General features: G+C 42.6%; 1 protein-coding gene across 2 annotated transcripts in view; it reads right to left on the bottom strand.

The window, feature by feature from the left end:
* coro1ca (coronin, actin binding protein, 1Ca) overlaps positions 1-20,194 on the bottom strand; it is a 29,199-nt gene that overhangs the window by 4,317 nt on the left and 4,688 nt on the right. For both annotated transcript variants that reach the window (XM_080499450.1, XM_080499451.1), the window contains exons 2-8: positions 12,911-13,107; positions 3,198-3,320; positions 1,636-1,765; positions 1,108-1,289; positions 549-668; positions 334-438; positions 80-225 (exon numbers count right to left, since the gene is read on the bottom strand). In XM_080499450.1, the coding sequence (XP_080355576.1) occupies positions 80-225; positions 334-438; positions 549-668; positions 1,108-1,289; positions 1,636-1,765; positions 3,198-3,320; positions 12,911-13,107 (1,003 nt within the window). The remainder of the gene's footprint in view (positions 1-79; positions 226-333; positions 439-548; positions 669-1,107; positions 1,290-1,635; positions 1,766-3,197; positions 3,321-12,910; positions 13,108-20,194) is intronic.

Raw genomic sequence — 20,194 nt, forward strand, 5'->3', positions numbered from 1 at the left:
CTAGTGGTGAAGACGCGACCTCGCTCCATCGTTGTACACGGTTGCCCAAAAACCTCAGTGACATGATGTTTAAGGTTACCTTGCGATTTCACACTTGTTGACATCGAGGCCCCTCTTGGGCATGTAGCCCATGCCCCTCTGAGGCTCCTTGGAGCTGAACGTGCTGAGGAAGTGGACATATGGAGACTCGTCTGTGATTTCGAAGTAGCGGATGCTGCTGTCGCCCTACCGAGAAGCAAACGCGTCGTTTACTTCTGGCACGTGGGAATCAGAATTGGGACCCGGTGCTGCTGTATTGTGTTGCATTTATTCAACATGCTCAAGAAAACCCACCTTCCCACAGAGATAAACAACGCTGGTGTCTGCGTCGTAGAACGGCAGCAGCACACCGTTGCTGGTGTCCATCTCATTGACAGTCATGGGCTCCTTCATATTTTCCTGGTAGGAACAATAATTACAGCCATTAAAAACGTATTGTATTTTAAATACGCAACACAAAAAAAACCAATAAGGAATCTGTGATCACTAAGCTTGTGCGAGATGCTCACCGTGTTCCAAAGCGAGAGCTGTCTCTCGCTCATGCGACTGAAACCAGTGGTGAGGATGTTGCCATCAGCCAGGAAAATGGCCCTCATAGGTCGAGCTCCCTCGTGCGCCTTCTCCTTCTCCTGTGAGGTGAAGTCAGGAGGTCAACGGTTGGACACGAACCTATTCTCAAGTTCATGGTGGCGTCAGACCCAACAAGTAGTTCAGGGATTGTCCAAATCAGCAGTTTATGTAGCTTTATTGATATCTATGACTTATTTTTAACACGCATGTACAGCTACAGCAGCCATAGGGAGCAAATATTACAATTTATGTTTCTCCAGCTACATCAGAGGAGTTATGAATTAATATCGAGTTGATCGCGATCAATGCAACCGAGACTTATAATTGAAATGGCTAAAACACAGCCACACCAAGTGCAACACACGAAGATGGAGAGCACAAAAAGGGTCTCAGGACCACGGTACAATCTCCTCTTTAATGGTTTTCCAAGTGGTTTACAGACAGACAGGAGAGGGAATGGTTATGTAAAGACACAATAAACATAAGCATACTACTCACAGCAACGAGGGTCTTCTTGCGGGGGTCGATGACACGGATGGCCTTGTCCTTGCAGGAGGTGCAGATAAGGCTACCGTTGCGGTTCCAGCTCACGCTGTAAATGACATCAGGATGGTCATCCTCCAAGGAGATCATGGCCTCACCTGTGCCCACGTTCCAGATCATGATCTGGTTGTCGCCACCTGACGACAAAAAAGAAGAGATGGTGAACTGGAAGAACAAGCATTTACCCAAATGCCTGGTCTTCAAGGCAGACGCCACAGTGAGGATATTATGGCTTCAATAATTGTCTTCACGTTGAATTTTAGCAAGTGCTGAACATAGTCATTCTGTCGAGATGAACACCACATATCTGCTTCGTCTCACCGAGGAAGAGGAGCCAGATAATTGTGGTTACAGGCAATGAACGACATTCTACATCGTCGTGACAGACGGGGAACACGGTGGCTTCAGGGTAGTGCTCAAATACCTGCCAGAGCACTGCAACGTCTTCACGATTCAAGTGAGGACATAAAAATTGGTTCTTACCAGCACTGAGCAGGACGTTGCGTGCAGTTGGATGCCATGCGACAATGCCAACACGCTTCGAGTGGCCCTCCAGCACCACTACTGGCTCAGACATGGCGGTGACGAGGCCATTCTCCGGAATCTGCCATACCTGTGGAGAAAAAACATCAGACAGAGGTGGGTCAAAATAATACAAACTTTATGTTCTCATTGGGAATCTTAAACGTCTGGGTCCATTGCATTGAGCGTGACTGTTGTGTAGTGAACGGATGTGCCCACTAGGAGGCAGCAATGACTAAGGAGTGACAGCAAGGCATCACAAGAGTAGATTCAATTTAATGAAATGTTTCAATTGTTTCAGGACCCTCCCTAAAAGATTAAGCTTAAATTCTGATAAAGCAGCGATCTATACACTTTATTCACCGTCACTCATTTCTCACATTAAACAGCTAAAATTGTACATGAGCTTATAGTTTGTTGTCGAACAAAGAATTATTTGATTAACTATCTTTGTTGTTTACATGTTGCCTTTTCTATTCCTCCTTCACCGTCCACTGCCGAGATGAACATGTCGCTACATACTGAAGACAAATGTGGAACTATGTGGCTAAAATCTTACGAGTAGCTCAGTTAAAGCCTGATTTTCCAGTTTTTTGTTTATTTACATGAACCATAAAACAGCTTGCTTCAACAGGAATCGAGATGAAAACCCAACATGGGTTACAGTGTTATACTCAGTCTCTGCATAGCCTTGCGGCCTTGCTATAAAAGAAAAAGGTTAAGGCGATTCAAAGCTAAGACTAAACCATCTTCTTTCATACATCTCATGTATGTGTAATTCATTTGTTGGAATCATTCCATTTGTGTTTCAACTAAAATCAAAGAAAAAGTATAAACTATAACCCCGGCAGCATGAACGGAAGCGGAATCTGTTCAGCTGACCGCCACTGTGGAAACCGTTATGAACTTCTGAAACTTGGCATTTCATGTATAATAAAATGTGCAACGCTAAAATCACCTCATTTATCACTAAAGCTAGACTCCATGGCCACATGCTGCAGTTATCCCAACCAATCCTTTTAAAACACTTCACCTTGGTACCTGTGAAGTTGACGTCTACTAATTAAACATGGAGAATTGTTCCCTCTTAGTGCCTCATTACTTCAATACTTCAATTCAGCTGAGATGCATTAGGAAGTTGGGACATTCAGGTGAGGAAGTGGCCGCTATCTGAACAGAGTGAAAAGTAATCTTGCCCTTTCAAAAGCCCAAATAAGGCCATATGGAGGAAAGTACAACCACGGTCTCAAAAAAAAAAAAAAAAAGTCAGTGACTTCAGCTCAGTAAACAGCTAAATCATTCCCCAGCTCTGATTCCTACAACACATATTTGAGCCTAATCTAATCCAGAGGGTGAGGCCTGCAACCATCGCTCAGTTACAACAGCTTGGCCTTTCGCAATAAGAGCATGTCGTCTCTTGTCACTTATCAGCTTAAGAATGTGTGCTGGGCTTTTTTCTTTTTCTTTACCCCTCCCTAGTTAAGTGCTCCGAGTTCAGGTTTGATGGAGGAAGACGACCTTACCATCACTGTGCAGTCCTCAGAGCCGCTGGCGATGACCTGGTCATTATGGGGGCACCACTCGATGTCCAACACCGGGCCTGTGTGTCCACACACTGTGGGGTAGGATTTGTCGATGCGTCCCGTCTGTGAAAACAAAGATACATGACAAAGACTAATGAGATTAGACTTAATCTGGTCTGTACACGACATCGTCAATGCCAGTGTGGTGGGCAGGGTTTGAAACGAGACTATTACAAATGTAATCCAAAATCTTACTTAAAAACAAAAGTTCTCTCACAAGCTAAAAACAGAAGGGACTTCAACAGATCCATCCTACATCGTCATGAAATGAGCAATTAGATAGAAGTCTGAGAGGAAGTGCTATAGTTTGTCAAACGACAAACATAACCAACGGCATTTCAATCCATCTTTAAACGCCTTTCATTCAGGAGGATTACAGACGATTTGAGCCAAACAGTCGAAGACTTGGTGCTCACTCAACAGGCCAGCGAAGAAAAACAATCCCTCGCCCACACCTACAAGAACCTTTGAGTCACCAGTTAAACTATGAAGAAAGTTTTGAACCATTTACTGAAAACCAAAGCTGGATTTAAAACGTCAAGATAACTTAAAAATATAATTGTTTTTTTCTTCAAATTTGACCATGTACAATAATACGGTACATGTTTATTCAAATTTAACCCCGGTTGGGTTCACAACACAGAGAATATAAGACTGTTCTGATGACTGCGGTAGAGCGAGAGCAGCATGGGCCTGGTCTGCCTACAGCAGCGAAGTTACTACAACTGACATCACGATCCAGCAGAGACCTGCCAGGAGAAGCTCCATTTTCAGCAGCAATTTGTTACTTTTGAATAGCGGTGCCAATATCGAGCGTTAAACTGGTCTGTTTTAGGTCATCTACTTCCACAACTGCGAATCACGTGGCTAAGTATCAACTTCTGATTAACACAAAGATAATCTTCAATGACGGAGCATATCTCAAGTTCGACGTGCCAGTGGATTTCACCTCTGACAACAGAGGACAATGACTTTGCATCCACCGTTCTGTAATAGCCTGGATGTCTGAGACACACCCTATTCTATGCTGAGGCTAAGTGCGACTGCAAGGGCTGAGAAATGATGTCACCTACTGTGGAAAGAGCCCTGCTGCCGCAGCCCTATTTAAAGCACGATGCTTCCCCAATACAAGAAAGAGTCACTTACTGCCTTCACCTATGGAGCCATTATAGCTCCAAGTATGGCTTCAGAAGAGATTGTAAATCTCGGAAAATGTATGCTCATAAATGAGGAAAGAATAAAAACTAGACTTGCACGTTACAACAACATACCACAAAACCATTAGTACCTTAATTGAATCATCATATGTGATAATGGGAGTTTCCACATCTTAAGTAGAGTAGAGTGTTACATAGTGATGGGTTTAGTGTTCATGGGTTGTTTTTTTTGTGGTTTTTTTTTTTTAAAGAAACATCCCATTGCAATTAATTTCCCATTTGTGCTTTTGAGCTGCGTCATCTGGTCAAGGTATGTTTAAAAACTCTGTATATAATGAAACATTGAACTTGATTATTCATAATGAACTACATCTTTTCCCCACATTTGTCTGTCAGCCGATGCAAAATGTAGGGGTTTTTTTTTTCTGCCAAAAATAAAATGTCTAAATTAAATTGAAGTTGGTAGCACAAGTTTTTAATCTACTCATGCTTTTTAGTGAATCGAAAATAAACACTGTATCTGCGATTTACAATCTGATTCAAAATGTGTACTTTAGTGATACTAAACCAATAACAGGATATTAAGAGGGTGGCTGTCTGGACTGTGGAGACAGTCTAGTCCAGACTGAGTGTCTGCTTATGGTCAGCCCTGCCCACTCAGACATCTACCTCATTCAGTTGGTAGAAATTGCGCTTATGATACTTTTATCTATGTGCCAAGTCAATATAATTCAGCAACGGGGAATATATGAACAGAAACATGACATCACATGGAGTGACTGAAACTAAAACTGCACCTGTACAGTCATTTGACCGACGCCAAGGTTGAGCAATGACAAACTTCCAACTATAATACAGACAATCAAAGTTCAGTGCCTGCGACAATGGTGTGTGTAAATCACAAGATCGAATCCAAACCTCACCCCGACTACTGAACGCACCCTTGAGCCAGAAAGCAGACTTTGACTCCGCTGTCAACAATTATCCATGACCTACTGTTCACCATCAGATAACGCTGCCGTTGTGAAACTGGTATAAACTTGACATGCAGCCCAGTCTTTTGAAAGCCCACTTTCAATTAGCAAAATACACATAAAGTGGTATTGCATTCGTGCACATTATTTCATAACTTACAAATACAGGCTGGGTTTCATACAACTCCAGCAAGTGATTTCCTGGCAGCCATTAGCATAATCTTTTCATTCGAGCACCTCTTTATACATCCAGCTTAATACCATAGATTATTTTCAGTCCTGTAACGACTACTGGCACACCAAAAAAAAAAAAAATGTGACCGACAGCGATGACACTGTGTCAAACACTTCTGTCAAGTAAAAAGCCTGATGGTTATTTTGACATTTGTTGCTGCAAGATACGTTGCGAAACACTTCCGATCCCAAAGTGTTTGTAGTCTGGATGGATGTAGTGCACAAACACTGAAACAGTGCTGCAGATCAGTCACAGCTGTGAAGGTTCAAAAAAAAAAAAAAAAAAAAAAGACAAAAAGCCCAACAACATTTGACTTGGGAACAACATGAAGTATCACTAAAGGTAGTAGATACCTCTGTTTCCTCCTTGTGGAGGGAGAAGTCAGGTTAAAGCTTGAACTTGAGTGGAGGGGCTCCGTTTATAGTGCAAGTTGAAAGGACTTGCTGCGGAGACCCCTGTAAAAAAAGACGTGTGCATTTATGCATTTACACATGGACTACAGGTGGAGAGCAATATTTCTTTGTCACACCAATTAAATGCCAGTGAATACACACATCCATGCATGCAGAGAACTCATGATAATTGCACAGAGATGTGCTCTGTGGGTTGTTTGGGTAAACTGGCCGACAGAGCGCCCAAAGATAAGGAGGAGCTGTGGGAATAAGAGTCTTCAAAACTTTTTACTTGGCACAGTTTGAATAAAATCCCTACAAGGCCATGTAAATTAACCTCTGCTTTTTTTTACAAATTTTCTACCACATAGATTAAATTAAAAAAAAGGAAATTCTATTAAATTTGGAGTGAAATGGACAGAAGCGACAGCCATATTTTAGCTCTGGAGCTTCAACGTCTGATCATGTCAGGCAGTGCAGGTCCAGCGCTTGGTCAGAGAGCCAGACGTTCTTCACATTCCACACCTCAGCCCTGGGGAGCTCTGGTATGGGTATAACTAATGAGAGGAGGGCTGCCGAGGTGTCAAATGTAGCACCCTTTGAGGTGTTAACAGTATTTATGTCCGATATGCACAATTTGGAATTTAAGAGTCTGAAGACAAAGCAGGCCTTACCAAAACTCTGCATAAAAGATACAACTGCAGATTCTACATTACTGGGAGTGTGCCACATGCAAGCCCCTTTCCTGCAATGGCACAACGCTAATATTTAACAACCAGCACAGCCCAAAAAGGAACCATCTCAAACCTCACTGCAGAGGGATCACCTCTGGGAACTTTCTGCATTCTCCCTGGACTGAGTGCAGCTCCGGGCCATTTGCAAGTCTGTATGCGTTCTTAATTAGAACATCTTAAAAATATCTGAATCAACTCTGTGTAATATAGAAAATCACTTTCTCTGCCTTGTAGGGTGGTATCAGCATTATTGAGTTGAAGGACTTCAAAGCATATTTGACACATGTGGAAGGATCATCGAGTATATTTGACACAAAAAACACAAGACATCGGGTTGGAGTTAGACCTGAGGTGTGATCAGGCCAGAGAAGGTGTGATAAGCTAAATTTGAGAAATTGACAAGAGCAACAAAGATACGATACTATACAAAAAAATATAAGGACATACACTCAACATAGGAAAAATATATAAAATAGCAATTAGAAATATGTACAAGTACAGGATTAATTTTCTCAAAAGATTATGAAATCTCATCCATGGACGAATTGTCCACTGAGGGTGCCGTCCAAGTTGTCCTACAATTGTATCTGTGTATCTGTGTGTGTGTGTACTTCTGTTAAGGAGAGGGTAAGCAATTCATACAGGCAAGTCAATTATAAGAGATGCAGACTTCACGTGTCCAGATGCAGTTGCTACTGGCTCCGCCTACTTACTGCCAAAAAGAAAAATACTCACAAGCAGTGTGAAGAGTGCCGAGATCATTCTCATAAACTGCACTTGCACATTTTGGTAGGGATATAGCACCATAGCCCTCCGCTATACAGCGGTGCTCGACGTCGACAGCACTTTTAAAAACAGTTCGACTGGATATTTGAGAGGTGCACTCTCAACAAACACAAAGGGGTTTGGTAGCACTGACATCTGGAAAATAAAAAAAAAAAAAAAAAAGCATGCAGGCCAAGGTAGAAAAACAAATAGTCACTGCACTGGAGCGATGCACAACCACGTGGTGGACTGCTGACGTTAGCAGCTCGAGCCACAGGCCAGTTTGACAACTTGTTAAAAGAGACGACGCCACAATCCCGCCCAGTCTGAGAATATTACGCAGCTTACGACAATGACCTCGCGAGATACGATTTCACTGAACTTTGTAAAAGGTTTTAGGACGTTCAGGGAACACTTTCATGGGTGAATACAAAACAATTTTGGTTTTTAAGTCAACACAAATTGTTGAAGCATTAAAAAATGTGCACTGGTGTTACCTAGAACGGGACAGAGGCAGAACAATACATTGTAGGAGAAGTACAACTATCAGGATGCTCTCAATAACCATTCTCAGCTTCACAGTTGGGTTTCAAATTTATATAAGAATACAAAAGGTGATATTGTATTACAACTAACCAATATAATTACAAAAAAATATTCTAGACTAGATGCGTCCTCAGTGTGAGTAATAAGAGCAAAAAGGTTTAAAACATCTGTGGCTATGGAAGACAAGAGTCTAGGGTTCATAACGTCCCTATGAAAATGCCCCATAGCAGACTAAACCAGTCAGGCAGGAAAACCATCTCCAAGACAACCAGCCTACAGGTCAAGAAAACATGCAACATAGCATCATTCTGTCCAACACCAAGAAAAGGGAAAAAAAAAAAAAAAAAGCAACCGCATAACACAAACCCAACAGCAGGAGGCTGTGCTCAGCAGTTCAACACCTCACATGTCTAGAACTACTACACTACAGACATTTCAATGCCTTGAGAGGAATGTCTGAGGCCTGAAAACAACCAGTTGCATAGCAACAAGTAAGGCTGCAGAAAATGAGTGAATCACACAGCAATAGATACAAAGCTCAACAGTGAAACACACACACAAAAAAAAAAATGTACAAACAACACTCCCTCAAGGCAAGAGAGGACATTCTTTTCATTCACACAAGAGGCCTGCACACTTCTTTTGCTTGCAGCTTAACATGTGATTCACACATGCACACCACTAAAGGCTCTTCCATGCATGCTGTCCAGTGCTGCTCACAGCTCCATGGAAATTTCCACTTTTACAAAAGCTGTGGGCCTGTACGGTCCAGACGACCAGCTGAGGCTGTGGTATAACAACAGCATCGTCACTCCCGGATCTCTTTCTCAGCATTTACGACCTCCTGACGACAGGACAGGAACAATACAATGCAAAAAAACATTACAAACCGACTGCAAAACCTGAGCTATAATGGAACAGAGGAGATTACACACATACTGTGGATAGAGTAACGCATTACACCACCTTACTGGCACATGACAAGTGAAACAATCCGTGATTGGATCATTTCCAGATAGAGAGAACTTTGTTTTATTATACATCTTTTTTTTCTCTCCTTAATTTTGCTTGGCTGAACGTTTTTGTGGGAACTGAATTTGAGACCACGCTGCTTTCTGGTATCAAAGTGGTCCTGCAGTGTGAGCTATGTGCCAAAACTCACTGTATTGAAATCGAGTCGACTCGTGATCCAAGGACATTATGGCAGAATGGTGGTTGCTGGTGATTTATGACAACCAGCATACGTCTCCGTTCACAATAACTGTTTGTATTATGTCCGCCAAGGATGTAATAAAATCATTGGCGTATATTTGTACGTCTGTTAGCAAGGCTACGTCAAAACTACTGCAAGGATTTTGTCGATTTCTTACCACATATAAGAGAATAGGCCATGGAAGACTCCAATAGTCCAGGTCAACCTTTGACAGATGTCAGAAATCGGATTGCTCGTTACTTTGATGCAAGGAGAATAGAAACTCAAAGGGGTTGTTCGTTCTGCCATCTTTGACCAGACCGCTCAAAATAGACATGATGAAACCTGTGCGGAATGGCCTATATCCACAGCGCTCCTACATCTTCCTACCATCTCACCTTGCTTGTGGTAGAGACTACCACCTGCAAATGTTGCGAAACAACAAAAGGAACAGTCTGTTGCACCTATCCACACACTGTGCATCTGATATGTTTTGTATAGCAACAGCTCCTTTACAGTAAACGTTTAATGTCATTGTACACTGCTTTGATGGTGCCTAACTAAATTCATATTGAAGAGAATCACAGCTTCTTTCCAGGATCTGCTACTTGTCTATGGCATGTGATTGTTCTGGCAATGCTTATTATTTGGCAATCCAGGAGTCGCACCTTAAGATAATTATTTAAATTTGGCACTCTGATACAGCAAATGACTGACACAAAAAACATCCGATTTCGACCCCGTTCTCTCATCCGGAGCGCTCTTCATGTTTCAGCCTATCCCAGAATCCACATGAGTACTGACACTGCGGGAAGCAGCCAATGGCAGGGCAGAGAGGAAATGGTCTTGGAAGGCTGTCAGGCAGAGAGCAGTGAATGACCATATATGGTAAAATCTGCAGTCAGCAGGACTGAGCGGCAGAAGCGGCAAAGGCAACCGCGTGTAGCGTTCGAGGTCTTGGAAGAGAAAATGACCCAAGTGTGGGGAAAGACCCTAAATGAGTGAAACGTGCAGATTAGTGAGCAGCAAGGCCGCTGAATGTGAGGCGCAGTAGAAATATTGTGTCATTGTACAGGCACCCAAAGAGTCCCAATTCTAAACACCGAGTATGTTATGAATGGTGCTTCAAACAATCAAACCCAATTCTGATCCTTTCAGTACAGTGGTAGTGATAAAGTTGTTTAAAAAAAAGCCGGGCGGGGGTGATTGATGACTAAAACTGCACAAGCAGCAAATCATTTTTGACATTACCTCCAATAGATAGACCATAGATAAATACATTTAAGGAGGTTTATTGTGAAAAGATACAACTCAAGCCTGCTCTCACAATTTACTGATGGTTTACCGAGCAGACAGAAAACAACCATTTTCTCCACACTCCTGCTATCTGCTCCATTCACTCCCACTACTTCCTTCATATGGAAATCAAGAGAATAAATTAGCGGGGCATCCTGGTAAGAAAGAGAAAGGGGGGAGACTGAAAGCATGAGGGAAGGGAATGACATGTGTTGAGCTGGACATCTGATCCCCTCTTTATAAATCCCCGTGTCCTGTGACAGCGGGAAGCAACAATACTCGTGGCTGTGCTGAGTCAGGGCAGCCGAAGCACACCAACCCACATCTCGGTTGACTCACACCAGGCACAAACCCCCGTCAGATGACTGCTCCAAATGAGGCACAAACCCCAGGTCACAGCACTAACCTCCAATTGAAGATGTCTGCAGATACGAACGCTGTCCCCCAGTTATGGCATCATTATAAAGAAAGCCAGTGCCCAGTTGCATATGGTTTAATTGACTAGGGGGGGGCACATCCTCACACTTCTGCTTCTGCCCCCCCCTTCCTCTTCCAAAGTGCAATAATGACAAAGAGCTGTGCTGGGAGTAAGCGTAGGACAAAGGCCCAGAGCAGCTGGCTGCCTACAGAGACTGCAAGCAGCACAGCAGAGGCAGATGGGTTCGCCGGACAGATGCACCCTCACATTAGAGAGTTGGGGTTGGAGGGTGGGAGGGTGGGGGGGGGGGGCACAAAGATAAAAAAAAAAATCAGACCCAAGTAACTGCAGTCAACTCAAGAAAGCATGCTATATTTCAAATCCACATAAACTCTGGAATTCAACTTAAACAATAGTGAATTAGTATGTTAAAAAAGAAAGTGCTTTAATGCTTTTTGTATTATAATATAAATCATTTCATGAACAGCAATCAGCTCTGCAATACTGCTCTACTGCACTGCAGTTCTGTCTTACAAAAGGCAAGATCAGACCTGTCCTACTTTTGAGACCTGCATTGCCAGCGAAAGCTAAACTGAGATTTCCAGATGGACTTGTCAGGAAAAAAAACAAAAAATCTAACTTATTTGAGGACAATTTGTCATTGTAACTTAAAAATATATATATTAAGAAGAAAGAAAGGAAAAACAACACTTCATGTGAAAAAGGCATGACCATTAACTTAAGGCGAACTTGCCATTTTTGGTCACAAGGAACAAAGTGCCTCCCTTCATTACCTCAAGCTGTAAAACTGGTTTGGTGACAATGCACAGTCACATCATACACAAGCAACTTTATAAATCTTAAACAATATGGCATTCCCTTCAAGTTCTGCCGTCTCAATGCATCTGTTGAGCCAAGGAAAAGACCGTCTGAAGCTTGTCATGCCCTGCCAGCAGAAATGTGGGAAGATCTGAACAATCAAAAGTGTTTTCAAGTTTCAGTCGAGGAAATTGCCTGAGGTTTTTTTGCTCCACGTAGAAAGACCTCCCTCTCCCACAACCTTTTTAATTCAGCAGTGAAAGTAGACTTTGTTCTGGAGACACACCGTTTACTGTACTGGGACATGGCATGCAGAGGGCAGCTCGCACGAATCTAAATACAGAAGAGGAGGAGGGCAGGAAGAGTGTTAAACTGCTTGAGCTTGCAGCCCACCTCCAGCACAAGCTCGGCATTGAGCGGGTTGCTGAGAGGTGTAAGTTGTGTGATGACAGGCCTGAGGATCCGGTCCCCAATGCCAGGGCCCTCTCATGTGACACGGTAGTGTACCGGTGTGTACTAATTACAGGCCGAGAGTCGATCTGTCAACAGTATTGCGGTGCTTATGTCACTCAAAGTGTCAGGACAGGCTACTCGGCCATCGCTTGGAACTGGCAAACGGAAACACAAGCAGCCGGTAGTTTACCAGTATCGTCCATAATGATGGCTCAGCGCTCTCTGGGGGCAAACCAGAGCCCATTCTTAAATTCAGCTCGAGCCCCATTGCACCTTACTTAAACCAACTATGACAGCAGGGATAAAACAAAAGCAGGGTAATCTACAGCGTTTATGCCACTACCTTGTTTACGGCCAAACACTCCTCAAGTGCAGGCTTGACCAATCCAAGACTAAACCTGTAGGAGCAAGTCCTTATAAGGAGGCAAAGATCAGGAGGCTGCTGGGCTGTGAAGAGGTTCAGTTGTCCACATGAGGGCGTGTAAATCAGCCCACCGGTAAACATCAATCACAAGGTACCTTAACATTAAGGCACATTGAAGGTTGAATCTTCAATGCTTTCCATTAAAATCGCTTTGCACAAAACATGGGAAACAGGCCGTACCTCTCAAAATGCAGAAAAAACAGAACAATCAAACCTCAACGTTTGCAGACCACTCGACACAAACTTACCTTGTGAAGCGGGAGGACGAGGAAAGCTCCGCCACCACTGGCTTCAACAATTATGGCGACAAACTTGGGGTTGACCGAGCAGAATGTGCTGTCCCATGTGACCCTTGAAACTCGGATATCATCGTAGCATTGGTCATTCTTCGCCGCCTGGCCAAAGACGTGACGGAATTTGCTCTGTCGTACAACTCGTTTCATATCTGTGGAAAGAGCAGGGGAAGATTTAAAAACGTGCTACTGAGCCAAGTTATCTACACCCAGGCATTTACTACGAGATCAAATCTTTAACAGTATCAAGGAAATTGTACAGTGTAGACAACCACAGTACAATACAACGCAAACAGTAGGGAGTGAAACAATGGCGACAAAAACCCGTCTACAAATCTTAACCGTAAACATTTGAGATTTGAAAATACAACTTCCTACAGCACGTGGCAACAACTCTGAAATTATGAAAGACACTATTGTTTCTTTGTGACAGCGCTCCATCTATTAATAGGTTTGTAAAAAAAAAAAAAAATCAAAATCGCTCATCTAAAACTGCCCATTTTAATAGACATTCCTTCAACAAGTGTGTTAAGCGTCAATCAAAACTAGCAGGCAGCAAACACAAAAGATGACTGGCAGCCACATGCGTTAGCCTTTGACACAACCTTTCCTCGTGGCCATTGTAAAAGTTCAAAATAAAAACATGCTTAAAAGCATTTTAGACTTTGATACAATGTACCTAGTTTTTGGGTTTTTTTTTTTTTAATGAAGAAAGACTCCGTTAACTCCGTGGTTCAGTTAAAATCCTCACCCAGACAACAATCTGCTGACAGATATAAATACACGTTAGATATAAAATCAAAAGCTGAAGGTCCCACAGCAATGCTGACAACAGGAGGCTACTTCAATGGAGAACACAAATCTGGCTAAGAGAGGTTGACCTAATTGACACAGAAATTACTCTCCATACAATCCAAAGACAGACGGAGGTTCTGTTGACATGAAGTTCTACAGATCATTTATTTCGATGCAGCACATGGGAGCAGCTTCACAGCCTGAATCACTACTGCTAAAGCACAGTCCAGGATGTGGGACAAGCTTTGGAGGTCGTTTTCCATTGTGTGTGTGTGTGTGTGTGTGTGTGTGTGTGTGTGTGTGTGTGTGTGTGTGTGTGTGTGTGTGTGTGTGTGTGTGTGTGTGTGTGTGTGTGTGTGTGTGTGTGTGTGTGTGTGTGTGTGTGTGTGTGTGTGTGTGTGTATAAAGAGACGGAGTGAGAGAGCAAAAGGGAAAGAATGAGTGTGAGCGAGAAACGCTTGTGTGGCATGTTTCCGACAAGACAAAGATCGCAACACAAGCAGGAAGTTCGTCCTGTTGGGATGTGGGAGTGTCTGAAAAAGCAAAACTCTTCTGAAAACAAACGTGTGTGTATGCGTGTGGGTCGCCATGGAGCAGCGGCGTAGTACAAGTTACGACTTGCACAGGATTTTCGCCAACATAAAACATTGAGACACATTTGTACAAATAAGACTCCAGTTAATGACATCATTAATCTCCAGAGTTAATCTCATCTAAATTGAGGATTTTTAAGAGAGAATTTCCCAAATCCTTCCCTACATTTAGCAGGATCAAAAGTGCATTAAGAAACTTTGCTTGATCACTCCACAAAGGACTGACCGAGACACAAACTAACAAACAACTCCGCAGATTACAACAAAAATTGACAGAAAATTGGCTTCCGTTCTCTGTGACAGATGTTGAAAGGCACTTCCTCTGTAATTTCATAGCCAGTCACTCGAAGTCAGGAACCATGCCATGTTAATGCTGACAAAGCCTTACATAATCACTTTTGGTTCGATTTCAAGTATGTCAGATGGAAAGGAAGCGGAATCTTCTTGACGCAGATGTGATGGTAGTCTGTGGTAACGCCGCTTCGAAAAACTATGTAAAATACAAGCGTTGGAAAAGGCTTGAAGAAATTCACCTGTACATCCAGTTGAAAAGATGAACAACTTCAAGTGTATACTGGAGATTTGTTGGAGTTGAAATGCCTTGATTCCCTTACTTTCTTTACCAACATGATGAGTTGAAGGTATTTCCTCTTTATGTTGCCTTCATACTGGCATTCAGAAGCAAGTCTCTGCACAGATCGCCTTGTACGTGTGCACAAGGCTGCGATCCAACGGATCCATGCAAAGCGTCTCAGAATATTACTTTTTACAAAGAGGTTGATCATACATTTAAAAATGTTTTTACTGGATACCCTTCAGACTCAGAATTTCCATATCAGATAATAGTGTGTATCCCATGAATCTCTTCAAAATGAGTTTTTAACCACCGATTGACAGCAAAAAAAAGGTTTTAAGTTCATCTTCAGTGTACAAGCAGCCATGATGGCGGAACATATCCGAGTGGAGAGAAACTGAGGTTTGTGCAATAAACAAACAAGATATGATGCTATGACAACAAATGGGAATGAATGCATAATATTGAGTTTTAAAGTGAACCCAAGTACTTATTTAATGACACAAAAGGTGAAACCATGGGCAAACACTACCAGCGAGAAGTTGGACATTCTCATTCAATGTTTTCTTGACCATTTACATTGTAGATTCTCACAGAAGGCATCAGAACTATGAATGAACACATCGGGAATTATGTAGTAAACCCAAGTGTGAAATAAATCAAAACATGTTTTATATTTTAGATTCCTTAAAGTTGCAATCCTTGGCTTGGTTGACCGCAAATATTCCATCATGGATGTCTTTTTCACATCCAGTAGTACGTATACCTAGCATGACATATAGAATACACACTAATGTCTTAGGAATGGTTACTCAAGATATCAAAAACACAAGCAACTAAATTATATTGCCATGTTCAACAATTCCTTGTCACGCAACAAACGGAACCAAATGTGCTCAGATTTGTAAAATCAATGGGGGTTTTTTTCTACATCGAATGACTGCGCTGAGCAGCAGGAAACCACTCATCAGAAAACTACAGGAAGTGTGAAAGAACATGCACATCAGGGCAACATGTGGATATTGACTGACCAGTGACACTGGTAACTATTGGACCCGAATATTCACTGAGGTATCCTGAAATTAAAGTCAACTCTATACGGTCAGTTTTATGAAACCATAGAGATGAAATATGTGTGTGTGTGTGTGTGGGGGGGGGGGAAACTCAAACCACTTCTCAGGTTAAAACAATGGACTTTCTAAGCATGTCGTCACTGACACTTCAAGCACCAGAAAAAAATATGACATGTTGCTGTTGAAACACCCAGATACTTCAATTAGTGCTGAATCTACGTTTTTATTTGACCAACCCACAATCAACTGTGACGACACTGAACATCACCGTCTTTACGGTAGCGATCCGCATTTAAACCCTGCCAGGAGAAGGGTTGGGCAGTACGAGTGCACACTGTAGCTCACACAAGACTGGGTGGGACAGTAAATGGTTATGAAACACTGCGTTGTGCTGAATTAACCCCACCTTATCATATTAGTGCATCTCAATGTTTTATGGAAGATGCATTCAACAAAGATTCACAAATTAGCAAAACACCATTGCATCTGCACGCTCAATAACTGATCCACTCAACTTGTAGACTAAAAATCGAGATTAAATCTGGTTTACCATCAATTAGTGACCAGGTAAGGGCAATAACGTCGCTGCCCAGAACCAATAAACTCGGAGAGGAGATGGTGCAATAAGATCACAGGTTTAGCAGTGTGGTAGAAAAATTATACATTGGTCTCATTTGAGGCTTCACCAGGTCCAATGTGAGGACGTTTTTCCATCTTTTAAAGAAAAAGTGACAGGCCACACACATTGTGTACACCAACGTTTAACCCAACTGCTGCGCCAACTGTTCAATTAGGTCACCGTTGACTGAAATTGGATGTTTCTGCATCTCATGTCCCAGTACAAGTGAGGGGAAAAAAGAAAAAAACTGTAGACGATTTGTGATCTGCAACTTGCCCAACACTAGAGCACGCAATGTGTTTCGACAGGTGTAACTGCCTTGACAGATGTTGCCGAGGCAGAATTGCTGCAGGGCAAAGCTCAGGTGTTGACAAAAGCAGCAGCTGTCACGTAACCACTGAGGGAAATCGTCTTACCACAGGTAATGGGCTAATTGTTGAACTATAGGGAGAAAAACAGTGATTGTGTTTGCATCAATTTAATACACACAACTGAAATTGGCCTGAAGGTCAAATTTCGTAAAAGTCAAAATTAGAAAAGCCTAATCGATAGAAAAAGAAAGGCATCCGAATTATTGAAAGCGTTAAACTGTATCTTGAAATAGAATTTCATGAACTCTTACAAGCAGGGTCTACTCCTGAATATCAGTGGTGTAATGCTTACGATTGCCGCATTTATTAAAATGAACAGGAGATGTGCTAAAGCAATAAAGGCTTGGGACTGGTCTCTCAGTTTCAGACATATGCCACAGACCGAGAGACACTCCTTGAGGAGAGTGCTGTGCATACTCACCAACACTCCCAATTTTCACAGTTCACCGATTTGCACAAAAGACCTCACGAATCTGTTGGGCAGATTTGGATAGAAAGGGGGGGTAACCTTGTACCTTACTGCCTTCTGAGGCAGCAGAGCTGACCCTGATGAGCAAAGACAGGAGGACCACACCGCCTGAGGAAATGACCAGCAGTAACCGGACCGGCGTGACACAGTTTCTTCCATCGTCTGGATTCCTGAAGTCCACTCGCATCCGACATCTCCTTTGAGGAAACCAATAGTCTGGTCATTTGTAAGTTAAGCAGGTGATAATGGACGTTTAGGCCCATCAGGCATCCTGCAGAGCCCACAGTGGTGATTTATAGAGGGTTTCCCCACCTCTCATCTCCCCTTAAAGTCACAGTGCAGACTGCTGCCTTCCATTAAACCAAAGGGGAAATTGTTTTGCTCTGACATAAGACTGCAAAACGGCTACAGAGCGGAAGCAGGAGCAAAAGAATGCTTCGAGGAAGCTCATGTTTGGCCGGTGTTTTGGAAAGTCATTTTTGAACATTAGAACACCGAAAACTAACAGCTTTCCAGGCATCTGATCCTGAGATGCAGCGAACGAAACATGGGGATTGATGCAGGACAAAAGTGAAAAGTATCCATTTACTTTGTGCAACTGGGTCATCGGGCATCCACAACACTTAGACATGCAACCTTTCAAAAAAAAAAACACCGAGCATAATAATATTCTTAGCAAACACATGACTTCTGTGACCGGACACATTTAATGCTGCTCGTCGCTGCCACACTCCACTGCATTCGCACATACCAATTAAAACGTTGGCCACCTCATTCTGTCAGCTATTTCAATTCAACTACCGGTTTCCTCAGCGACAAGGTTCATGCGCAATAATATGATAACATGTTACAGCCCCGCCCTGAAAATAAAGATACAGTCAAAGGAACTATTGTGCAGATAAATGTCAGAACACTAAACCGCAAAGAGGAAACACAGGTGATTATCAACCACTGCAGATCATGTAAAAAGCTCAGCGGGGCACAAGTTTGCTCTTGAGAAAGGTAAATAAGAGTCAACGTCTCTTTACGCTATGTAGCTGCTGGGTTGCTATAAAGTCCCTGATGCTGCGTTTCATGCTGTGCCTGACGAGTAAGATGTGACATAACATGAAAATCCCAGCCACAAATCAGGATGAGCTGATGTAGCAAAGGGAGGGGCGGAAGAATTAGAGCCGAATTATGACAAAGCCTGAACAGTCTTCATCCACAGCAGTCATTTTAAGAAAACGAACGGAAAACCAAACGTTTAAAAACAGTCACAGAAAATCTCACCAGTACAAAACATCCACATCGCTGGTTTTGCGTCGCAGCCCGAGACCATTGCTGCTGGTAACTTGTACGGGGCGCATACCTTCAAACAATAGGAATATTAGCCTCAGAGAGGGTGAAAGCGATATGACAAGAGCACACATTTTTAAGATTTTAACGACTCATTGGAGTGTTAAACGTCTCAGCCATTAAAGCCAGACCTGTCTTTCCCACACCATATTGCCTTTCAAACACATTACCCACATTTTCGCGTCACCTCAATGCTCGCCACACACTGGCTGTCTTTTTCCCTTTGTCACCAACTCCACATCAGACGCCACCTAAATCCCCCTTCTATAGCCAAGGCCACGAACTACTATTGTAATCAGATTCTAGCAACATTCCTGTGATTTTTGCAACAATGAGATAAGATGCAGTTTCCCCCCCCCCTATACAACCCCAAATGGCCAAGCCATCTGCCCAGTCATCGATTTCAACAGAGCTGAAATGTGTGAGTATTTCAGAGTACGATTCTTTTTTTTTATACTTTAAAGACACAAATGGGAATTTCAGATACAAGAGCAAAACTGAGCTCGCTGCTACAGAAAGCAGAAAACAGATTACAAATTCTTCAGACACGGTGGCTCCATTACTCCCCAAAAAACAGGAAGATTCCTGCACTAGAAATCCATTTATTTCCCCAACTTCCTCTTTCGAAAACATAAAAAACAGATTCAGACACATAAATGTGTCACGGAACATCTGCACGTTTAGTGCAACACTGACCATGCATTCTAGAAAGCCCGGGGTCCTAACTTTTTTTATTACTTGCCACGATAAGACTTAAGACTAAAACTTCTTATCCTACTTATAAGTCAGAGTTTAACAGGAACCACTTCGGAGCAAGAAAATGACTCGCAACAGGAAAAGCTCCGGGTTCTTATGAGCGACCTGACATCGACTCAGCGCTGTGTAAAACAAGTCAAAGACAATTAATCAAACGCCTACTCCTCATATTTAGAGAGAGAACTCCTGAATATGGCTGCCTAAAGTACAAAGCATGTCCCTTCCTCTTCCTGATCAGCTATTCCCCCTCCCCCAGTGACTAATGCACAAACCACTGCTCCATTTCAGCAGATGTTGACAACCACGGTGGAAAAGACCAGTCCAAGATGTAGTATTAAGTTGAGTGCACCTGCTTGAAATGCTGAGCTACAAACCAGTTAAAAACCTCAAAGTTTCCAAGTACGACAAGAAAAACTACTTCCAAAAGATTAGAGATAGGAATAGAGAAAGGACAATTACACAGTTGTTTTTAAAAGCTGCAACTCGAATTACGGTAAATATGTCTGGATTTATTGCAAGAGAATCATTTTCACTGTAACATCTATTGTATACATGTAACAAATGAAGCATTCTTCTATATTTTCGTCGGAATCTTCACAAACAAAACAAGTCTGGCTGGCTGCGTGTCTGTTTTGGAATCCACGTAAAACA

This window comes from Blennius ocellaris (genome assembly GCF_963422515.1).
Source record: "Blennius ocellaris genome assembly, chromosome: 7".
Lineage (NCBI taxonomy): Eukaryota > Metazoa > Chordata > Actinopteri > Blenniiformes > Blenniidae > Blennius > Blennius ocellaris.